Source organism: Balaenoptera musculus, chromosome 13, assembly GCF_009873245.2.
Source record: "Balaenoptera musculus isolate JJ_BM4_2016_0621 chromosome 13, mBalMus1.pri.v3, whole genome shotgun sequence".
In the NCBI taxonomy this organism is placed as follows: domain Eukaryota; kingdom Metazoa; phylum Chordata; class Mammalia; order Artiodactyla; family Balaenopteridae; genus Balaenoptera; species Balaenoptera musculus.
Window position 1 is genome coordinate 9,276,638 of NC_045797.1, and position 22,511 is coordinate 9,299,148.

Here is a 22,511-nt window from a genome sequence, read left to right on the forward strand (position 1 = left end):
TGAGAATCCATTGCTAGTCCCTGACCCCTCCTGCCTCCTTTCTGGGTTGGGATGGGGTTTTGCAGGGGCCACAGGAGGTAGATAGGAAGTAGCAGAGGATGAGCCCTGCCCACTGGGCCTGTGCCCATTCCTCAGCTCAACCCTAGCATCTGCCAGTGGAACTTCACCATGGCTGGTGCTTGTGACTTTCTCTGTTTATTTGTCCCTCTCCTTTGTTCTTTCACACCACGGGGGTCAGGGTAAGGCAGGTTAAGTAGGAAACTCCCCCAAAATAAAGGACCTTCAGGCCAAGTGCCTCAATTTGCAGCCCCAAAGTGTAGCCCATCGCTTCCTGGGCCTGTTTTGGAGGCTCTCGCTGGGTGCCCAGAATGCTGGGAGCCAAGGCAGATCTATAATTCAGAGGGCACGAGCACACGGCAGAGGGCCGGGTACCATGTCTCCCTGCCTCTCTGCCTTCGCCAGGTGGAGAGGTGGCAGAAGCTCTCTGCCAGGGAAGCTTGGAGGCCCAGGCGGCTTGCCTGAGAGTTCTGGTTTCTGTTCCTGGCCACATCACAGGCCCCCTCGGCCAGGGCACCACTGAGGCCCCAGCGGCATCAGGTAGGCCTGAGATCCTCCGATAACAGAGCGGGGGGCTGTGCTGAGCCACCTCCCTCAGCCTCCCTCAGGGCTGCCCCTGCCCCCGACGCCGCACATCCTGACGGTTAATCCTCGGCTATCCAGTTTGCTCTGGAAACGTGGAGATCGCCTTTGAAATTTCCTTTCTTCGGTTTGCTCTGGAAACCTGGAAATCACCTTTGAAATTTCCTTTCTTCAGTTTGCTCTAGAAACCTGGAAATCACCTTTGAAATTTCCTTTCTTCGTTCTCGCGGCCAAGGGCAGAGAAGGAGTAGGGAGGCCTAAGCGTCTGAAGCGGGGAGTTTCCAATTCTCGAAGCTGCCCCTACTGGGCTCTGAGAAAGGGTTCGAGCGGTCCAGTGGTGCAGGCTTCTGGAGCCCTCCTGCCCAGGCCCGGTTCTCGTGCACTGCCCCCCTCCGCCCCTGCTCCCGAGCACACTCACCCCCAGGAGAGAAATAGATGCCAAGGAGAGAGGAGGTGTTGGTGACAGCTCAGGCCCTCCAGAGGCCTCCCTGTAACCTGAGCAGAGGTGTGCACTTCGAGGTCACCCAAGGGCGTACGGTGTCCCCCGGGACGTGTAATGGGCCCTCTCTGGAACTGGCTGGGAGCTGACCAGATCTAAAACCAGTCCGGGACCAGTTAGAGAGCCAGCCTCTAGGCCAAGAATTCCACAGTGATGCTGGCAACTTCACCACATACTCTTTCCAGATCCCTAAGCCCCTGGGAAAAGGCTGAGGGATATCCTGGTGGAAGCCACTGGAAAAGCAGCATCCGGGGCTGTGATGACGGATGTTTTCCTGCTTCCTTTGGCGATGGTGGTAGGGAGGGGCTGGAAGGGAAAGGCTTCCCAGGTGGACGGCTTTGATAACTCTCCTTTAGGAGGAAGTGGAGAGAGGAAGTCCTTTTCCTATGTCCCCACTCCCCTCGGTCCCCAGGCCCTCAGAAAGGCCCCTGAAGGGTGGCTGACCCAGGCTTTTTCATTTCCCCCCTGTGGGTTGACAGCAGCTCCTGACTCCCTTGGAAGTCGGCCAGGCAGTGTTGACTACACGAACCCCACTGTGACCCCTCAGCCCCGCCCTCACCCCCCCTCAGAAAGCACCCTCAGGAGAGCTGGAGTTCACAGGAGGGGCACCATGGCACATGACCAAGGTGTGGGAGTGAGGGGGGCCTTGCTTTCCGGAGAACACTCTCGGGTCCATCTCTAGGGGCCGGACTGAGCTGCCAGTGGGTCCTCAGAGAAACTCGGGGGGCATTTAGCACATCTGCCTTTTCTTGGCCACAAGCGGTTGAACGAATGGGGAAAGTAAGAGGGTCTGTCAAGGCCTAAGGCCTGAAAAGTGGATACCTTCCACAGAATATGATAGGCCCTGAGGAGGCTTGATATACCTATACACAAGCCTTTTTTTTTTTTTCCCGGTATTAGTAACTTTTTTTCTTCTTAATTTAAGACCCAGGAATCCTCATTTTTGACCAGTTGTGCTTTTATTTTAAAGTATGAATCATGAGCAAGTAGTCATGCAGGAAACTTTATCCCCTGCCCACCCACCCACGGAAAAGGCCAGCGCCGGAAAGGAACAGAATGCAGCAGAAAGTGAGCGAAGGTGGAAAAGGGGAGCAGGCAAGCTGCAGCCTTATCTTTGAGGAGTGCTTGGGAGGGAAGGGCTCCGGAGTCTGTTAGCAGGAACGGAGAAGCCGGCCCTGAGGTACAGAAGACGGTCACGGCCAGTGAAACCAAACCACCTGCTGAGACTTTCCACTGGGGCTGTCTTGCAGGTGGGGTTAGGAGCTCAGGTCTCAGCCTGGTAACCGTCACATCTAGAGGTGGGTGGGAGGTGAAGGCGAGGCTTGAAGGTGAGGAAAAACAGCAGGAAATGGAGTGTTTGTGGCCTAAAAGTTAATCAGGCTACCCTGTGACTTAGTGGAAAGACAGGATCAGGAGTCCTTAAGGCCTGATTTAACATTCTGACCTTGCTCATTATCTGTGTGAGTTTGGGCAGGATGCGTAACCTTTCTGAGACTCATTTTATCTATAGAATGGGAGAAACAATACCTACTTTGGAAAGGGTGGTCATGAGGGCAGAGTGAAGGCAAGTTGCAGAGTGTGAAGCACAGAACAAATGTGAGGGGTACCTGCCTATTGATTTACATCCACATAAATAGATGCAGGGTCTAACAGGAAGAGGGGGGTCACACATCTTCCTGCCTGTCAGCTGAAGCAAAGCCTTCCTTGCCCACCCCGTGCTAATTAACTGGCTTGCCCCCTATCTCCAGCATCTCCAAGGCCACAGCTTTTCTTTTTTTTTTTTTTTTTTTCTGGTGGAAAGGAGCTGGGAAATGTGGCTTTGGCCAGCGCGGGAGAAGGGGCCTTTATGTATACCAGCAAAGACCCAATTGTTACTGAATCCAAACTGGGCTGCTTTTCCCAATTATCTCCACAACTCTTCTGGTCTCCACTTTTCTGATGCCAAGTTTTAACCCAGAACAAAAGCTCCCATCGGGACTGATTTATAATCCAGATCTGCTGACAGGGCCCTAAAGTGTCCCTCCCCTCCAGGACTGCACCGGGCTTAAAGTCACCACCGCAGCCTCAGGGCCTCCAGTCTCTTCACCTCTGCCCTTTGCCCCTAGCCAGGAGGTGGCATCTGTCTCCAGGTCCCGGTGGGCTGGCCTCCCTGGGGTTCCTCTGTCCACCTGCCCAGCTCCGAGAAACCGGCTGGCAAGGAGGACACCCCAGCACCGCCCAGGAGGCCGGGGCTACAAGTTACTTCTAGGAGCGGCTGTGGGCGGAGGCTGACGGTTCTGAAGATGCCAGTTCTCCTCCAGCGTGGCTCCCCTCAGAACCCTTTCGTCTGAACATCAGGGCTCCTGTCACTTTGTTATTCAGCCTTCCAGCGGCACCAGAAGGAGTCATTTCCTGAGGGTAGGCTCTGTGCAATCGGAGTCGAGGGTTGTCTTCGCCGGGAGCTGGCCGGGGGACGCTGAGCAGGTCACTCTGCCTGGAGCGTGAGAAACAAGGGGCAGAAGGTCTCGGGGAGACTTGGGGGGTCTTCCTGGCTGGTGAGGCCCGTTCCAGTCTGATCGCAGGGGTCAGTAGGAGTTGGGGCCAAGAAACGAAGAAGAATTGGGGGCCAACAGACAGACCACTCTGGTCCGCCCCGAAAAGAAGCCTCGGATACTCGCCCTGAGGTGGCCCGCACGCCTTCGTTCCAGTAACCTCAGCGTGGGGATCCCCTTAGCCCCATTCCCGAGCCCGGACGCCCAGCCTGCGCGGTTGGCCTTGGGGGACACTTCGGAAAGACCGGGTGAGTCCGACTCCCCTGTGCCAGGGCCCGGAGTCCCTCCCCCGCCCCACCTCCCGGCGCGGTGGCGCAGCTCACGGCTGCAAGGCGCGGGGCGGCAGGGCACGGGGAGGGGCGGGGGTCCGAGCCCCCGGGCGGGGAGCGGGTAGGCGTGCGGGTCGCGGCGGGTCGCAGCCCCCTCCGGGGCGGGCCTTCGCGGCCCGCCCCCGACCTCCGTCGAGCCCCCCCGCCTGACGTCAGGGGGGAGGGGGCGGAGAGCCGCGGCCGCGGCGGAGAAAGAGCCGGCGCCCGCCGCGGTGGCGCGGGGAGCCCGAGCCCAGGGGCGCCGAGCCGAGCCGGGCCGAGGGGCGGTAGCAGAGGGGCAGCGGAGCTGAGCGGGCGGGCGCGCGCGGGCGGCGGCGCGCGGGCAGGGGCGGACCGTGGTCGGAGCCGAACGCGAGGGCGGCGCCCAGGGATTCAAGCCGCGAAGAAGAGGTGAGTGAGGCCGGGGTTGCTTGGGGTCGGAGCCAGGGGGCTCCGGGGTCGCCGCTTTGTCCCCCGACTCGGGCGGGGGACGCCGCACGCGCGAGGGACAGGGTCTGGGGGCTCAGGGAGGGGCGGCGGCGGGGCAGCTGTCCGCCCGAGCGCCTTCCTGCGCCCCCCGCGGGCTGCTTCGCGGGGGCTGGGGAGCGGGGAGAGCGGCGCCCGCCGCCACAGGGTCCGGAGGTGCGGACTGGTCAGGGGCAGCGGGGCTCAGGGAGCGGGGGTCCCTCGTGCAGTCCGGTCCGCGGCCGGGATCTTCTCCAGGCCCCCGAACTGCCCCCGGCTCCCCCACCCCCGACGGAAAGTTTGGGGCGGGCTTGGACGGAGGCCGATGTTGTGGGATCGGATTTCCCTGCCGCGGCCCCCCGGCCGCGCGCCCGCTCCGCTGGGGAGGCGGGCTGTCCTGGAAAGCCAGGCTCCTGAGCCGCGCCGCCCAGTCCCCGGCTGGAGCGCTCGCCCTGCAGCCGCGGGGGCGCCGTCCGCGGCCCGCCGCTCGGGGTGGGCAAGGGTGGGGGGCGCGCCGCCGGGAGTCCGCACCCCTCTACACACCCCCACCTCCGGGGCTGCTCCGGGGAGGAGCTGTGCCGGCAGAGCCTTGGAGCGCGCCGCGGGGTCCGGCCCGGGCCTGGGGTAAGGGGCCGAGGGAGGGCTGGGGGTGTGTTGGGGGACGGGGGGGTTGTTGGTGAACGCATCTCCTGCCCCCCCCGCCCTTCCCGCGCTGGGTTACTGGGCCGACAGGGGGCGTCCGCAGGCCGGGCTCCGCCACGCTCCCAGCGCCGCCGCTTTGTTTGCCTTCAAATCCCCGGAGCTGGGGGAGGGGAGAATCCGGGGGGGGGGGGGGACCCGGGACGGGGTCTTGGCGGGGACCCTTTGTTTTGGGGTGAGCATAGCCCCAGCTTCTGTGTTTCTGTTCCCGGCATTGGAGGGCTGGAGCAGTGGAAATTAATCCAGATGGCCTGCCCTGGCCGGGGTCCTGGGGGCGCGATCCCAGAGTTGGGAAGGTTCGTCAGCGCAGCAGGCGCCGGCCCTGTCCGGGGCGCCCTCCGCGGTCCAGGAGGAACCCCCCTGGCGCTCCCCACCGGGTCCTCACTTCCCCCCGCCCCCGCCTGAAAGCGCCGCCGGGAAGTCCCTGATGAGACCGGAGCCGGCTCCGTTGTCCCGCCGCCCCTCAGCCCGAGGGCTGGTGTCTCCTAGGATCCTGTGCGAGGAACAGGATGAGGCCCCGGTCATTTCCACGCCCATCCCACCCACTTCCTGCCTTCCTTCTTGGGCAACAAAGGGGCCTCGGGAAACGGGGCCCCTCCAGCTCCCGGCCCCACTTCAGCCCTGTGATGTGGAACGGGGTTTGGGGCTCTGCCCGGCTATTGTCTGCGCTGGGGGAAGCGAGAGGCTGGGGCCGGGACCCCCGCAGACCAGATGCACCGAGTCCTCCCTGGGGGTCTTTTCCAACCGCCTGCCCCACCGCATGCTTATCACCCAGCTGAGGGGTTTGCGTCTCAGAATTAGATCTTGGAGCTGGCTGGAGCCCCAGTAGGGCCAGGTCCTGCCTCCAGAGGTTATTTTAAGAAATCCTTCGACTCTGTCAGGCCTGAGGGGGGGAGGGGGGAGAGGGGGTCCCCTTTTTATTTTCTTAAACAACTTCCTGTTGAGGAGAAGGAGTCGGGGAGGGCCCGGAGGTTGTCCGAGTGTCCACTCTTGCAGCTGACTTAGCTCTCTCCCTCCCCCCAGGGAGACCCCATGGTCCTTTGGAGGCTGTAGAGGCTGAGGCCAGGTGTCGGAGGGGACTAGGTCTCTGCTCCAAGGCCTGGGGCACGGGGCAGTCCTGGGGAGGATGGATCAGGTCTTCTGTCCTGTCGGTGCCTCCTGGCACGGCTGTGTGGGCCCCCTTCCGGTCTGTTTTCTCTGGCTGTGATTCTGACCCTTTCTTTTCCCCCAGCAGGGCAGCTGGCCTGGAGCTTAGCGCCAGGGCGTGTGCCATGGCCCCGCACTGGGCCGTCTGGCTGCTGGCAGTGGGACTGTGGGGCCTGGGCATTGGGGCTGAGGTGTGGTGGAACCTGGTGCCCCGGAAGACGGTATCTTCTGGGGGTGAGTGCCTGGAGGGCGGGGAGCGGGAGGCCAGGAGGGACTCCTGGGGGAAGAGGGGTGCTAAGGAATTGCCCTCTAGAACGTGCCAGCTGTATTCTGCAGTCGGGCTCAAGGCCCACTGATGTATGTGACACAGATTACTGAGAAATGTGAGTGAGTGGCCCTAGGGACCCAGAACTGGTAGTCCAGGCCAGGACCTAGAGGATCCCTCCTGACACTTAGGACCTGGCTCGGCTGCCCCTGTTATCCAAGAGAGAGTGACCATTCTGCATTACTCTCCCCATGCCTCACTTCTGGAATTATCGCTAGCACTGAGGGCCTAAAGAGAGAAACCTGGGTCAGGATGGGCATGAAGTGAAGGGTGTCACCGCCTGCCCCCAAGTCTTTCCAGCTCTCTACCCCCAGGAGCCCCCTTAGCAACCCTGATATGATAGACCCTCCTCTGCTGCCCTGACACTCTGCTGTCTGGTGGCCCTAGAGGGGGGAGTGTGTGTGCGCATTCACGCACGTGCTCGCGTTGGGGGACGGCAGACCTGACAGCCCTTCTGTGCGCACACACCTGTATGCGGAGGTGATGTCAGGTGTTTGTATCATCCGTGTACTCTGGGGACCCGGGATGAGCTCACCTCCCACAGGCTCCTCTCCGTGCTAACGAAGCCCTCCCTTGCCAGCTTATGTCTGGGCCCATCGTTGGCTCCAAAGACTAAGGCTGGTTTAGAGGGACCCTGAGGACAGGTCGGCAGCTATTTTGGGGGCTGACATAGGAATCCTGTGACTACGCGAATATCATAGCGCCCTGCTTGGCAAATGGCAACAGGGCTTCCCAGGCCCGAGGCTTCAGCGCCATCTCTGGTCCCCAGCTTCTGTTTTCCCCTGACCTCCCTGGCCTGGCCTCCCAGCCCGATTCCGTCTCCTGCCGTCCCTCCTCATCCCATAGCCGGCTGTGCTTGTGTCCCTAACAGCCTGGATTTGGGTCCCACTGGAGGGAAGGGTTTTCTAAGTCAAAGGAGTGCTCACAACTTCTGTCCGTCCTGCCCTACTGGATCAGGGTCCAGGGCCTGGCCGGACCCTGGTGAGGGCAGCAGGCAGCAGAGCAAAGAAGGCAGCAGCAGCTGAGGAAGCAGGGGGGGCGCTGGTGACCCTGAGAGTGAGAGCCGTCGGTCTGATGGCTTCCTCTGACCGGAAGCTGTGGCTGAGATATCCTTCCTTCCTCCTCCCCAGCCCAGATTTGCCTCCGCCCCGGCTGGGAAAGGCCAGGGAGGCCTGGGTGGAGCTGTCAGAGCCAAAAGCCTGTTCAGAAAATGCCCTTTACTACCAGTCAGGGGGCTTGGCTGGCATCTGCCTGTGGGGTGCTGGCTCTAATGTGGGGACCAGGGGTGACCATCGCATAGAGGAGGGCTGATTTTGGGGCGGGGGGGCCTCCCGGAGTCCCAGGAAGGTCCACTCACCCCGTCCCTGCTCTCTCTGGCCTTGTCCCTGCAGAGCTGGCCACAGTGGTGCGGCGCTTCTCCCAGACGGGCATCCAGGACTTTCTGACGCTGACCTTGACCGAGCAGACCGGGCTCCTGTACGTAGGGGCCCGGGAGGCCCTGTTTGCCTTCAGCGTGGAGGCTCTGGAGCTGCAGGGAGTGGTGAGAGGTGGGGGAGCGGGAGGCACGCGGGGGTGAGAGAGGCAGGACCCGGAGGGCCTTTGCTTGGCCAGGCTGTCCCCTCAGCTCAGCTGCCCCCAACCCCATTCTCCTCGGTGAGCATGTTGCTCCCCCCGAGTCTGCAGCACTTACTGGGTCCGCCGCGTTGGGGCAGCTGGGGCTTCTGACCTCTGCTGGAATAAGCTCCCAGAGAGTGGGGACCGTGTCTTCTCACTTGGCTTCCCCACGTTGCTGCCATGGGCCGTGCTAGTAGCACATGCCCAGTATGTACCTGTGACATTGCTGACGTGTCCCCTCCCTGTCCCCAGATCTCATGGGAGGCGCCAGCTGAGAAGAAGGCCGAGTGTACCCAGAAAGGGAAGAGTAACCAGGTGGGTGCTTGGGACACTGCTGGGGGGTGGGGCGAGGGGGCATGGTGCACGCCCTTTCCCCAGAGCCCCCTTTGTCCCAGTGCTGGTCTGGGTCCTTGTGTCCCCATGTCCCGGGCCCTCATACTTTAACTGATGCCTCTCTCTCCCCAGACGGAGTGTTTCAACTTCATCCGCTTCCTGCAGCCGTATAACGCATCCCACCTGTACGTCTGCGGTACCTACGCCTTCCAGCCCAAGTGCACCTACATTGTGAGTGCCGCTCCTCTCCCCCAGCCCCCTCGACCGATCCCCCTCGCCTTCTCATCGCCTCTTCCCTGCCCCTAGGACATGCTCACCTTCACCCTGGAGCGTGGAGAGTTCGAAGATGGCAAGGGGAAATGTCCCTATGACCCAGTGAAGGGCCACACCGGCCTCCTTGTGGGTGAGTGGCTGTCCCGCTGCAGGTTGGGGGGTTCCCCCAGGACTTGTTCCCACTCCGGGGCCACGTGGCCTGAGTGCAACTGCACCTCGCTTCTGGTCCGGCTGACCGCCTGTCTCCTGTAGACGGGGAGCTGTACTCGGCCACGCTCAACAACTTCCTGGGCACGGAACCTGTCATCCTGCGGAACATGGGGCCGCACCACGCCATGAAGACGGAGTACCTGGCCTTCTGGCTCAACGGTGAGCCCCGAGGAGCCGGCCAGCCGACAGGGCAGCCGTGGGTGGGAGGCGCCGCGAGGGCCCAGCGCCTGGGCTGACCCTCCTCCCCTTCCCGTAGAACCGCATTTCGTGGGCTCCGCCTACATCCCGGAGAGCGTGGGCAGCTTCACGGGGGACGACGACAAGGTGTACTTCTTCTTCAGCGAGCGCGCCGTGGAATACGACTGCTACGCCGAGCAGGTGGTGGCCCGCGTGGCCCGAGTCTGCAAGGTACAGACCCCCCCGCGGCGGGTGGCCCCGGGAGCCCGGCGGCCCGGCGGCCCAGCGGGGCTGACCGGCAGTGTCCCCTCGCTGTCCCCCAGGGCGACGTGGGGGGCGCGCGGACGCTGCAGAGGAAGTGGACCACGTTCCTGAAGGCGCGGCTGGTGTGCTCCGCGCCCGACTGGCAGCTCTACTTCAACCAGCTGCAGGCTCTGCATACCCTGCAGGACGCCTCCTGGCACAACACCACCTTCTTCGGGGTTTTTCGGGCGCGGTGGTGAGTTGGCCGGGAGCCCTTGGGGGTGGGGAGGAGCAGCTCCGCAGGTTGGGTCTGACAGGGACAGGCCTCTGGGGACGTCCAGAGAGTCAAGGAGGATGTTAGGCGCCTGTCCCTTTTCAAAGCCCCCCGCGGGAGGCGGGCCGTGCTCTGTCCCTGGTGGCACTTGGAGCCGCCGTCACGTCACGTGGGCCCGTGACCTTCTTGCGCTTGGGCCTTGCCTTCCCGCTGCATGCCCGGAGCTGTGGTCGCCCCAGGCCTGACCCTGGGGGTCCCTCCCTTGCTGTGACAGGGGCGACATGGACCTGTCAGCAGTCTGTGAGTACCAGTTGGAAGAGATCCAGAGGGTATTCGAGGGGCCCTACAAGGAGTACCATGAGCAAGCCCAAAAGTGGGGCCGCTACACCGACCCGGTACCCAGCCCGCGGCCCGGCTCGGTGAGTCATCCGGGGCAGGGGCGCGCTTGGGTCCTCCTCTCCGGTGCCGTTCCCGCCGGGCTGACAGCTCCCCCCCCCTCCCCGCCCCCAGTGCATCAACAACTGGCACCGACGCCATGGCTATACCAGTTCCCTGGAGCTGCCAGACAACACCCTCAACTTCATCAAGAAGCACCCGCTGATGGAGGAGCAGGTGGGGCCTCGGTGGGGCCGGCCCCTGCTGGTGAAGAAAGACGCCAACTTCACCCACCTGGTGGCCGACCGGGTCACGGGGCTTGATGGAGCCACCTATACAGTGCTGTTCATCGGCACAGGTGGGCCCAGGGGGCACGGACTTGGCCGCTGGGGGCTGGGCGAAGGCCTGTGTGCCCCAGGTGGGGAGAGCCTCTTGCCCTTTTCTTTACACCTGTCCTCCCCCACCCCCCACAGGAGATGGCTGGCTGCTCAAGGCCGTGAGCCTGGGGCCCTGGGTCCACCTGATTGAGGAGCTGCAGGTGTTTGACCAGGAGCCGGTGGAAAGCCTGGTCCTGTCCCGGAGCAAGGTAGTAATCAGGCCCCACCCACCACTGTCCCCAGGCCTCCCCTGGTCGCGTGCTTGGCCGGTACAGGGGTGGGGAGATGCCCGAGCCACCTCGGGTAGCTTGGGGCGGGTCCCAGGAATGAGAGCGCTAACGGAATCCGCGCTCTGCGGGCGTTATATTTTATATATAGCCTGGTCCTGGCAGCCGGGCATTATATTTTATGTATAGCCTGGTCCTGGCGGGGTTGCGTTCCCAGAACGGGGCCTTGGCAGCTGCTCTGTGCGCTTTCTTCAGGCCCCTCGGGGTTGCGCTGTGCCTCTTCTCTGCCGGTGCCACTGTTGGCCAGGCCTCGTGCTGTGTCGGTTCGTGATGCCCTCGTGACGTCGCCTTGCCGACCGGCCCCCGTTGCCCTCCAGCCCTGCCCCCCACCCCCGGCAGCTTCAGCCGTTCCCAGAAGCGCTGCTCTCAGCTTCTGCTCGTGCTCTGCTCTCTTCTGGCGTATCTGTGGCACCTTCACATGCTTGCCTTTCACCGCCTGTGGTGGCTCAAGTTGTTTCTCCAGAACGTGGAATAACGGCAGAAACAAAGTCTGTGGTTGAAGAAACACACAAATTGGCAATCACCATTCAAACAGAGGAAAACACCTTATGCTCTGCTGGTGCTATTGTGAGGCTGACGGGCCCTGCGGAAACTGAACTTCCTGCGCTATTTATACTGTCCTGGAGTGAGTGAGTGAGTGTGTGTGTGTGTGTGTGTGTGTGTGTAGGGGTGTGTGTCTGTGTGTAGGGGGTGTGTGTGTGTAGGGGTGTGTGTCTGTGTAGGGGTGTGTGTCTGTGTGTGTGTGTGTAGGGGTGTGTGTGTGTGTAGGGGTGTGTGTGTGTAGGGCTGTGTGTGTGTGTAGGGCTGTGTGTGTGTAGGGCTGTGTGTGTGTGTAGGGCTGTGTGTGTGTAGGGCTGTGTGTGTAGGGCTGTGTGTGTGTGTAGGGCTGTGTGTGTAGGGCTGTGTGTGTAGGGCTGTGTGTGTAGGGCTGTGTGTGTGTGTAGGGGTGTGTGTCTGTGTGTAGGGCTGTGTGTGTGTGTAGGGGTGTGTGTGTGTGTAGGGCTGTGTGTGTGTGTAGGGCTGTGTGTGTGTGTAGGGCTGTGTGTGTGTGTAGGTGTGTGTGTGTGTAGGGCTGTGTGTGTAGGGGTGTGTGTGTGTGTAGGGCTGTGTGTGTGTAGGGCTGTGTGTGTGTGTAGGTGTGTGTGTGTGTAGGGCTGTGTGTGTGTGTAGGGCTGTGTGTGTAGGGCTGTGTGTGTGTGTGTGTGATCATATTTCTCGGCCTCACAGGTCTGCTGTTCCTTTCTAATAAGGTCACATCTGTAAGGTGCTTAGGATTGCGTTTGGCTTGTAGTAAGCCCTCCGTGCATTCTTAGTCCTCAGATTTCCCTCCTCAGGACTTGAGCGCAGCCCTCTTTCTCTGTTGGGCCCCTTGTGCCCCCTGGCAACGGTCTGAGCCGCCCCCAGGCCGTGTCCGGGCCCGGCTCACCCCCTCCTGTGCTTCTCTGGCAGAAGCTGCTCTTTGCGGGCTCCCGCTCCCAGCTGGTCCAGCTGCCCCTGGCCGACTGTGTGAAGTACCGCTCCTGCGCGGACTGCGTGCTTGCTCGGGACCCCTACTGCGCCTGGAGCGTCAACACCAGCCGCTGCACGGCCGTGGGCGGCCACTCCGGGTGAGCGGGGCTCTGCGCGTGCTGGGACCAGCAGGGAGGGGAGGGGGTCAGAGCTGGGACGCTGATTGCCTCTGCTTCCCCCACCAGATCCCTGCTGATCCAGCACGTGACAGTCGCAGACACCTCAAGCATTTGTAACTTCCGGGGCAGTAAGAAAGGTGAGCTGTGTTTTCAGTCCCCCTCCCAGGGCGGTGGGCCTTGGGCCAGAGCTGGAGTGTCTGCATCCGCCCCCCGGCCTGGGTTTCCTGCACTGACTCTCTGCTCTGCTTTCTCTGCCGCTGCAGTCAGGCTCACGCCCAAAAACATCACGGTGGTGGCAGGCACAGACCTGGTGCTGCCCTGCCGCCTCTCCTCCAACCTCGCCCACGCCCGCTGGACCTTCGGGGGCCGGGAGCTGCCTGCGGAGCAGCCCGGCTCCTTCCTCTACGACGCCCGGCTGCAGGCCCTGGTGGTGATGGCCGCCCAGCCCCGCCACGCCGGGGCCTACCACTGCTTCTCGGAGGAGCAGGGGGCCCGGCTGGCTGCCGAAGGCTACCTGGTGGCAGTGGTGGCGGGCCCGTCGGTGACCCTGGAGGCCCGGGCCCCCCTGGAGAGCCTGGGGCTGGTGTGGCTGGCCGTGGTGGCCCTGGGGGCCGTGTGCCTGGTGCTGCTGCTGCTGGTTCTGTCCCTGCGCCGGCGGCTGCGGGAGGAGCTGGAGAAGGGCGCCAAGGCAGCCGAGAGGACCCTGGTGTACCCTCTGGAGCTGCCCAAGGAGCCCACCAGTCCCCCCTTCCGGCCCGGCCCTGAGATGGACGAGAAACTCTGGGACCCCGTGGGCTACTACTACTCGGACGGCTCCCTCAAGATCGTTCCTGGACACGCCCGGTGCCAGCCCGGCGGCGGGCCCCCCTCGCCGCCTCCTGGCATCCCCGGCCAGCCCCTGCCTTCTCCAACTCGGCTCCACCTGGGGGGTGGGCGGAACTCCAATGCCAACGGATACGTGCGCTTACAGCTGGGAGGGGAGGACCGGGGCAGCCTCGGGCACCCGCTGCCGGAGCTCGCCGACGAGCTGAGACGCAAACTGCAGCAGCGCCAGCAGCTGCCGGACTCCAACCCCGAGGAGTCCTCGGTGTGAGGGGACCCCTCCGGCGGGGCGGCGTGGGAGGCGCGGCTCCTACTTTTGCACAGGCACCAGCTACCTCAGGGACATGGCACGGGCACCTGCTCTGCCCCGGACGGACCCTGCCCGGCACCGCCCGGCCATGAGGACCTGCTCTGTCAGCACGGGCACTGCCACTTGGTGTGGCTCACCGGGGCACCAGCCTCACCACAGAGGGCACCTTCCTCCTCTGTGAGGGGCTGTGAATCACAGATGCACGGGACCCCAGCAGCCAAAACCTTTCAAGGCGGAAGTTGGAGATGTGGGTGTGTTTGTGTATATACATGTGTGTCTGTGGACGTGTGCACGTACGTGTGTGTGGGTGTGTGACATAGTCTTCCTGTTTCTGTCGAGTCTTCCCTTGGCCTGGGGTCCTCCTGGTGGGTCACTGGAGCTCTGAAGGGGAAGGGGTTGTATCACTTTGCCTCTCCTACCCCGCCTGTCCCCAGTGGGGGGCAGCCATGTACATACGGGGGTGGGCTGGGCAGGGTGCTGTGCCCCTCTGCGGGAGTCCAGGGCTCTGGGGTGGGCCTGGTCCTACTCCCGGGGCTGTGAATGTTTTCAGGGTGGGGGGAGGGAGATGGAGCCTCCTGTGTGTTTGGGGGAAGGGTGGGAGGGGCCTCCCGCTTGGCCCTGGGATTCAGTGGTATTTTATACTTGTCCTCCCTGGCAGGGCTGGGAAAGGTGGTGTGGGGGGAGGGGGAGGGAAGGAGAGGGCGGGCGGGCAGGCTGTGGAAACGGCACATCCTCTCCCAGCCCCAGGAGGAGGGCTTCTCACAGTGTAACTTATTGTGTCCCCGCGTATTTATTTGTTGTAAATATTTGAGTATTTTTATATTGACAAATAAAATGGAGAAAGTGAAACTGTTCCTGTCACGGAGATAAGACATTTGGGCCAAAACCTTCTGGGTGCCAAGAGGGAGACTCCCTGTGGGTTGAGTGGGGCTGGACTGCCCCCCCCCTCAGTCCTGGGGCAGCCGCCCCTTCAGTGGTCCCCCTCCTGCCTGTGCCCCTCTCTGGAGGGGAGACAGTCCAGGCGCCAATGTTTTCCCACAGTGGTGGCTCGGGCTGGGAGCCAGACCAGGGCCACAGCCTCTTGAGAGCCAGCCTTGGCTTCTGGCCAAAGGGAGAAGTCAGGGCATGGGGAGTAGAAGCTGGAGGGCGGCGGGGGGGGGGGCCTGGCTTCCCAGAACCCTGGGAAGGGGAAATGGGAGTGAGGGGGCCGAGGAGGGGAACTTCCTAGAAGCAGCTTAAGGTGGTGTGGGCTGGCTCGTGTGAGGATGGGGCTCCCAACCAGCTTAGGGGAGGAAAGATGACACCCAGCCTTTACCCTCCAGGACTGTTAGCCTTGAATGCTTCAGCTACATGCCATGGGGAACTTTCCCCATTGCCACCGGGTGGGCACCAAGCCCCTGTCCTATGGAAGGAGCCATGCAGGGCCCAGATATTTGTAAGAAAAACGGGGCCCCGCCTGGGTTCTATAATTCACGCCCACACACAGAGGCAGCCAGTCCTCTGTACCCTTGACCAGTCTGGGGGTGCCTGCTGTTGCTGGAACAGGCTGCTGCCGGGCGTCCTGCTGTAAGAGAGGGCTTGCATCTGCTGACTTGAGCACGCTACGCTTCCTGCACGGTCACTAACCCACAGCCCAGAGAATGTCTTGATACAAGAAGGTTGATTCGGTAAACTAGGTGCCCACTGTGGGGTTGAGGGTTCCAGGCCCTTTTCCCTGCCCCCGGGCCTACGTGCAGGTGCTCCCAGCGGCAGGATAGGTCATGACTACCTGCCTCCCACGGGGTTTTAGGAAGTGAGCAGGAGGGGCGAGAGGAGGGAGGGTGTCGCGCGGCCTTTCAAGTGGTCACCGCGCCGCCGCGGTGACCCGTCTTCCTGGGCCCGCGTGGTGGGGGAAAGAGGGGGGGAAAGGACCTTAGGGTGCTCCCGGCGACCCCCTGCCCTGGGGAGCCCGGTGGGACGAAGAGAACCTGAAAGGGTGCCTCATAAATGCTCCCGACCCACCCAACCCCGCCGCCCTGGGTTCCAGCGGGCGCGCCCCAGCCTCCTCTTAGCCTGGGACGCCCTCGCGTGGCCGCTTCGGGCGGGCGCGGCCAGGCACCGCCCCAGGTCCCACCCCACTGCCGCGATTGGCTCCCGGGCTCAGACCCAGACGCTTGATTGGTCTGCCCCGTGGCTCGTGCGGACGCCGAGTGGTCAGACCGGGAGGGTGGGCAGCGTTGCGCCCGCCCAGCGCGCCGAGGCCCCGCCAGCGCCCGTGCCCGTGACTTTACCCGCGGCCGCACCGCCAGTGGGTGGGACGGCGCTGAGGGCGGCATGGCGGTGCCGCGGCCTTGCGCCGAAGGCCCCTGCTGCTCCCGCCCCAGCGCGGCTCTCGGCGTGCAGCAGACGCTGGACGAGATGGACTTCGAGAGGGGTGAGGCGGGCGCGCGGCCCTACCGGCCCGGCGCCTTCCGGCGTCCCCAGGCCCCCAGGGCAAAGGAGGTGGCCGAGAACCGGGGCCCCGAGGGGGAGGCAGCCCGGGGACCTAGTCGGAGCGTTGGCGGGCGGTGGGCTCACTGCTCCCGCGTAGTGAGAGCCCGCCAGGGACCCGGCGGGAGCTCGGCATTAGAAACACCGGCTCGCGTGCAGGTCGGGAACCAGGCTTTGGTTTCAGGAACTTTCCCCAGTGGTGCGGCTGGGCCCGGCTCCTCACCTGGTGCGACCCCGGGACACCCAGTCCTGCTCCCGGGTCTGCTCCTGGGCAGCAGAGTCTGCAGCCAGGGTATTGCACCCACCCCGAGGGGATGGAGCTTCAGACCAGGGGGGGCTGCGTGTCGGGCACTGCAGGCGTGAGATGTGGCAGAGATGGCCTCGAGGCAGGCGATGTCATCACCACCTGTGGGCTCAGCGGGCTAACTCTTTTGCCCCAGACTGTCCTTGCTGCTGCGCTCGCCACCCCCGGCTTTGTGCACAGAGCCTGGCTCTGTCTGGTTTCTCACCGTGCACACTGCCGATCTTTGCTCCAGATGCTGCTCAGGCGTTCCAGCCAAAGCCCCTGAGTTGTGGGACGGTTCTGAGGACTCTCGGGATTCCACAGATGAGGTGACTGTTCACCATTTTGGCTGTGGTTTTCACTTTGCGCTGGCACCTGGCAATGTGTCCTTTTCTTCCTTTTGACTGTGACTATATATTCAAACATCTTAAACAGTACTTTATCCAGTACTGGTGTGTCTGCAGTGGGAAGAGGGGTGACTGTGTCTGCCCAATCTCCTGTCCTGGTTAGACAAGCCCCTTGTCTGTCTTGCTCACAGCGATGTCGCCAGCACCTAGCACAATCCTTGACACGGAGGAAGGAGGTGCTCATGTTAATATTTGTTGAACCCATGAATTTCCATTTTATAGATGAGAAAACAAGAGATGAGGACGTAAAGGGAGCGCTGGAAGCCCCCAGTCATTCAGCGTTATTCAGTGCTCGGGTTGTCCTTCTGCAGGAATCTGGTCTGCAGCCCTGAACGGAGACCTGGGCCGAGTGAAGTATTTAATCCAGAAGGCAGCGGACCCCAGCCAGCCCGACTCCGCCGGCTACACGGCTCTGGTGAGCTGGGGATGAGCCTCATCGGGTTCCTGCTCTCTGGGGGTGGGGACGGGATGATGTTTGCATTTTCTCTTCTCCCACCCTTCCTCCTCTCCCAGCAGGGTTTCTGTTTAAGCATCACGTGAACCTGGGGTTTTTTTAATTAGCATAAGTGCTTTGCATTAGTTATTTAACTTCATCCTCATAAGGATTCTGCGAGGTAGGAATGGTTATTATCCCCACTTTCCAGTGGCGGAAACTGAAGCTAGGAATGAAGGCTCACCCTGGTCACCCAGGTACCAGAGGGGGCACTCCCCGCCGGGGTTCTGCCCCCTGACCCCGGCTCTGTTCCCCACAGCACTACGCCAGCCGCAACGGGCACTATGCCGTGTGCCAGTTCCTGCTGGAGAGCGGGGCCAAGTGTGATGCCCAGACCCACGGGGGGGCCACCGCTCTGCACCGGGCCAGCTACTGTGGGCACACGGACATCGCCCGGCTCCTGCTGTCGCACGGCTCCAATCCCAGGCTGGTGGACGACGACGGCATGACCAGTCTGCACAAGGTGGGTCCCCTCTCAGAAGTTTCACAGGTTGCAAGAACTTGTCTTCTCTCATTAGAAAAGTTATAACATGGGACTTCCCTGACTGTCCAGTGGTTAGGACTCGGCGCTTTCACTGCCGTGGGCCCAGGTTCAGTCCCTGGTCGGGGAACTAAGATCCCGCAAGGAGTGGTCAAAAATAAAAAAGTGAAAGTTACAATGTGTTCACTGTAGAAAACATGGGGAAAACGGAAAAGCATAAAGTAGAAAATTGAAATCATTTGTAATCTCAAGTGCTCACCTCTCGTCACTTTAGGATTAACGTATAATTTTCCAGCATGTCTCCTGCGCACATAAATTAGAACTAAATGTATGGCGTCATTTTCTCTTTCTTCCCCTTAATGCTGTGTCCTCAGTGCTTTTCCATGTGGTTTTCTGAAACTTGCACCCACTCTTGCCTGTCCTTCTAGCCTGCTTTCCACACTGCGATCGGTGTGATCATTTAATTAAATGTTTTCTGACTAGAAACATCTACCCACTGTGAACGGTTTGAGGAGTACAGAATGTCTACCGTGGACACAAGTTTCCCTCCCCCCCGACCCCTGGTCCCTCAGTCTTCCATGTCACCTCCCTTAAGGCATCCCCTTTTACCGATTTCTTGTGCATCTTTGAGACGCAGTTGATGCATACTTACGGCCTATGTGTGCAAACCAGTTCCTCTCTTAGCCCCACTGATTTTCTCCCAGAGTGATGGTTTAAAAAGCAATTCTGACCATGCCATGCCTTAGAGTCCTTGGGAGGCTTGCTTTTACCAAGTCCGTAAGCTGGTTTACAGGCCCTCTGGGGTCAGCCCCTGCCTACCTGCCAGCTTCTCCTTGCCCCGCTAGTCGTCTTCAGTTTCTTGAACCTGCTTCTCTATCACTTGCAGGCCATAGACAACATCTCTTCCTATCTGGATGCCTCACATCACCCTTTTCCCTCTGACCTGTGTCTGTCCTTCCTCCTGGATTGCAGCTTCTACATCACGCCCTCAGAGAGCCTTCCCATTTCCTCAGGGGAGGACAGCTCACGCATCTGGATGCCCGGAAGCACCCTGTGCTTGACTTCTGACTCTTCTCCCCCTTGAAATTCCCTGTGTGAGCGCCATCGCACTGGAGGCAGCTGGGATTGGTCCTGTTTCCTGCTGTGGCCTCAGCACTGAGCTCAGGTGCTAAGTGAGCAGCTGGGGGTTGTTTTGTTTTGAGACCCTTGCTGATTAGAGAGGCAGGTTGCTCGTTTCTCAGTGGTCTAAACTGGTGTTGGCTTGAGTGTTTCACTGCCACAGCTCACATGATGGGTGTTGATAGGCAGGACACTGCCGTGGACGGACCTAGCTGGTGTCACCCGCACTTGCGGCATTCTCGTGAAATTGGGGGAATGCATGTGTGTGAGGAATATGAATCAGCCCTTCCTTCCAGCCTGCTTGCCTCCCTCCCTTGCTTCCTTCTGCAAACATTGGCACTTTTTTTTGCCAAAAATTATTTGGAATTCATCTTACAACTGCTCACAACACACTATTGCCTGAATTGAAGCAGTACAATTGAGAATCCCAGGTCTGTACTCATCAAGATAATATTTATGCTGAATAAAGATTTAGATTCAAATTTGAGATGGTGTTTGGTACTCATATTAACTTTGATACCTTTCAGGAGCCCTCGTAGCCCTTTAATTTGTCTCTTGGGAGGAGTAGGGAATATAGTGATATAACATAGCTATTGAGAGTTCGGACTTTGAGGTCAGACAGACCTGGCTTAGAATTCCCCATGCTGCCACATTAGCTCTGTGACCTTGGGCGAGTTACTCAACTTTTATAAGCCTCAGTTTTTTCATCTATAAAGTGGAAATAATGATACTTCCTACCTCTGATGGTTATTGTAAAAGTTAAGTAAGATAATCTATGTAAATCACTTAACACTGTTCTTTTTTGGAGGATGTAGGTTAGAAATTGACATCCAGGTTGGGATCGTTGATCTCCGAGGGGACGAGGAGAAAGCTGGGTACTGGGCCTGTTTCTCTCCGCTCATCTGAAAGTTCCCAGAGGGCAGGGGCCGTGTCTGATGTGTCTTGTGCCCACGGCACCCAGCACCCTATAGACAATCTGAATGTTTGTAAAGATGCTTAGAGATCCAAGGTTCTGTCCTCGTTCTTAATGTGCAGGCCTGGGCAAAGAAGCATGGCCACTGAGCAAAGGACACAAAGAAGAAAAGCTCAAGCTGACTGCCCAAGTGGCACCAGGGTGCCCCACCACCCTGCAGCACGTCATTTCAGTTTGGCAGGGGTTAGAGGAAACCGGCTCAGACGGCCAGCGCCTCCATTTCCACGAGACCTTTTCTCGGACCAAAAGGGCCCCAGAAGTGGAGCAAAAAAGAACAGGGTCCAGTGGGGTACGGCTTTTGATCCGGGCCTCTCTCCCCACAGGCCGCCGAGAAGGGTCACGTGGACATTTGCTCCCTCCTCTTGCAACACAGCCCAGCCCTGAAGGCCGTCCGGGACCGGAAGGCACGACTCGCCTGTGACCTGCTGCCCTGCAACAGCGACCTGCGGGACCTGCTGGCCAGCTGAGTCTCCCCGCTCTTGTCACGGGCTGCGTGTGGGGTACACGGACTAGCCCTCCAAGCCCCCGCCTCGGTCAGCGCCCGAGCTGCAGGGTGGGATCCTGAGGCTGGAGGACCCCGGAAGAGCCGCATTGTGGCCACTGGGGAAGCAGGGGCGGCAATTTGGTGGGGCTGCCAGTGCGCCAGCCTGGACAGATGACCGTATTCTAAATTAGTTCATGTGGAAACATCTCTCCGTTTGGAAAAAATAAAGTTATATCCTTACCTCATCCCACGCACAAAAATAAATTTCGAGAAAAGACCCCAATCTGAAGATACAAAAGTATGTAAGCATGAGAAGAAACGGTGGAATATGTGACAAATGAACAGCTGCTTTCTAGCCGAGTGACCTTGGTACAAGTCACTTTACCCATCTGTCCTGTGTCCTCATTTTTTTTTTTGCCTCACAGCATGCAGGATCTTAGTTCCCCTGACCAGGGATCAAACCCGTGCCCCATGCAGTGCAAGCGCAGTCTTAACCACGGGACCACCAGGGAAGTCCCCTGCGTCCTCATCTCTAAGGTGGGAATGACACAGTGGGGCTGCCTCGGAGTCCACATGGGGGTGAGACGAGCGAATATCTGGGGAGTGCTGGGGAGGGTGCCCGGCACCGTGCAGGCAGCGTATGGGAGCGCCCACCTCCCCAGAACCTGAACAACACTTGCGTTTATAGTAATTTCATTCGTTTTAACCGTCTGATAGACTACAAAGTGCTACTGTTTTGTTGCATCACTAATTGCTAGTGAGGTTGAACGCCTGTCTTCTGTGACCTTCCTGTCCGTACCCTTTGTCCATCTAAAATTTTTCTCTTTTTTGATTCATAGGAGTTATTTATGTATTCTGGATATTGATCCTTTGTTATATATATATGTACATTATTATATATATCTTTTTTCTTTTTTCTTTGATGCTGTTCTTTGTCTTAACTGTGTTTTCATCTGTTCATGGAAATTGGTTACCGCCGGCGTGGACGGCAGTTTGGCAATATCTATTAAAATTTAAGTGAACAGGGCCAATACATTGATTTCTCTGTAGGTCCCTAGAGAAATATTCATCTGTGTGCACAAAGATGTTTGCTTTTGGGGGGTTTTTTTGGCCTCACCGAGCGGCTTGCGGGATCTTAGTTCCCCGACCAAGGATCGAATCCATGCCCCCTGCAGTGGAAGCGCTGAGTCCTAACCACTGGACCGCCAGGGAAGTCCCCAAAGATGTTTATTTACAGAGGCATTTTCAAAAATGTGGATTGGAGCATGGGGTGTAATGTACAAAAAAAAAAAAAATTGCAGAGATAACCTAAGTGTTCGCAGCAGGGGGACGGCGCGGTTCTGGCACTTTGAGCGCAGCGTATGCTAATGTGGAAAGAGTGCCGAGTTGCAGTTACGTAAAGTATGTAGAAGCATGTAGGTGCGTACACACAACACACAGGAGGAGCCTCGGGAGGCTGTGTGTTAAACTGTACCCATGGGTTCCCCGGGCTCCATGGCAAGAGTGCTTAACCAAGGGGGTCCTGAGCTTGATTTGCTATGTTTGGATTTTCTACCAGAAGTAAATTTTTTCTTTGATAAGTAATACCAGTATTAAGTCAATACCAGTTAGTTTCATGTGAATACCGATAAGTCTTCTGCTGAGAACTTGAGGCAGCCTGTCAGTGCCCTCGCCCTCGGACGTTGGAGGAGAGGAGTCTGTGTGTGGCCGGCAGTGGAGTCCAGAGCTGAAGTCTGCTTGTTCTTGTCAGTTTCCCCCTCACTCTCCTCCAGGTAACGGTCTCCCTCCTCAGGACCACCGGCAAGAATCACCTTTGACAAAAACACCCTGGAGCATAAGGATGGAGTTTCTCTCCAAAGCTCTGGGCTCCCTGGGTCTCAGAGCTGGGAAGCAGTCACCAAGAAGCCAGCTGTGGGTGGGGCCTCGGGCTGCCCTGGATCCATGGTTCTCCCTCCCACTGGCTTGTCCTGGTCACCTCTGCTCATGTTGCTCCAAGTCTTATTCACTAGGAAATCTGATAGCTAGTGAATAAGACTCCAGAATCGGAGAGACACGGGCAATCAGATTTCCCTTCAAAGGTCAAGGCAGAATTCAAGGCACAGCTGGGTGGAAGATGTGCTTGGTGTCTTAGGGAGAATTAGGAAGTTTGGCTTTGGTAGCTGCAGACGGATTGCTTTGCAACTGGATAAATGGTTAACGTTCGTACTTGGGCCTGGAGCGGATCTGAACCTCACCTTCCTGGCGAAGGGCGTCTCTGTGCCCAGGTC

General features: G+C 59.8%; 2 protein-coding genes across 8 annotated transcripts; both read left to right on the plus strand.

The window, feature by feature from the left end:
- The first annotated feature begins 2,181 nt into the window (after positions 1–2,181).
- SEMA4C (semaphorin 4C) lies at positions 2,182–14,178 on the plus strand. 6 transcript variants are annotated; one of them, XM_036873586.1, is made up of 15 exons: positions 2,182–3,917; positions 6,376–6,521; positions 8,004–8,152; positions 8,479–8,541; positions 8,692–8,790; positions 8,866–8,962; positions 9,085–9,201; positions 9,299–9,450; positions 9,543–9,718; positions 10,011–10,155; positions 10,247–10,469; positions 10,585–10,697; positions 12,225–12,382; positions 12,470–12,540; positions 12,667–14,177. In XM_036873586.1, exons 2-15 carry the CDS (start codon positions 6,413–6,415, stop codon positions 13,494–13,496), a joined length of 2,502 nt encoding a protein of 833 aa, XP_036729481.1. In that variant the 5' UTR covers positions 2,182–3,917; positions 6,376–6,412; the 3' UTR covers positions 13,497–14,177. The 6 variants fall into 6 exon arrangements, with proteins under 6 accessions (XP_036729481.1, XP_036729479.1, XP_036729480.1 ...); XM_036873584.1 differs by lacking the exon at positions 2,182–3,917 and adding an exon at positions 4,025–4,388 and having other exon boundaries at positions 6,373–6,521; XM_036873585.1 differs by lacking the exon at positions 2,182–3,917 and adding an exon at positions 4,025–4,388.
- Positions 14,179–15,749: 1,571 nt separating this feature from the next.
- Positions 15,750–20,489, plus strand: ANKRD39 (ankyrin repeat domain 39). Of its 2 annotated transcripts, none has more exons than XM_036873594.1 (4): positions 15,750–15,948; positions 17,006–17,109; positions 17,447–17,650; positions 18,641–19,276. In XM_036873594.1, exons 1-4 carry the CDS (start codon positions 15,849–15,851, stop codon positions 18,734–18,736), a joined length of 504 nt encoding a protein of 167 aa, XP_036729489.1. In that variant the 5' UTR covers positions 15,750–15,848; the 3' UTR covers positions 18,737–19,276. The 2 variants fall into 2 exon arrangements, with proteins under 2 accessions (XP_036729489.1, XP_036729488.1); XM_036873593.1 differs by lacking the exon at positions 18,641–19,276 and adding an exon at positions 20,084–20,489 and having other exon boundaries at positions 15,761–15,948.
- The last annotated feature ends 2,022 nt before the right edge of the window (positions 20,490–22,511 follow it).

Coding starts and splice junctions, on each gene's coding strand:
- ANKRD39 (XM_036873593.1), top strand. CDS start 15,849: ATGGCGGTGCCGCGGCCTTGCGCCGAAGGCCCCTGCTGCTCCCGCCCC. Junction 17,110..17,446: donor CCGCCGGCTACACGGCTCTG/GTGAGCTGGGGA, acceptor TGTTCCCCACAG/CACTACGCCAGCCGCAACGG. Junction 17,651..20,083: donor GCATGACCAGTCTGCACAAG/GTGGGTCCCCTC, acceptor CTCTCCCCACAG/GCCGCCGAGAAGGGTCACGT.
- SEMA4C (XM_036873581.1), top strand. CDS start 4,768: ATGTTGTGGGATCGGATTTCCCTGCCGCGGCCCCCCGGCCGCGCGCCC. Junction 8,963..9,084: donor CCACACCGGCCTCCTTGTGG/GTGAGTGGCTGT, acceptor TGTCTCCTGTAG/ACGGGGAGCTGTACTCGGCC. Junction 10,156..10,246: donor CCAGCCCGCGGCCCGGCTCG/GTGAGTCATCCG, acceptor CCCCGCCCCCAG/TGCATCAACAACTGGCACCG.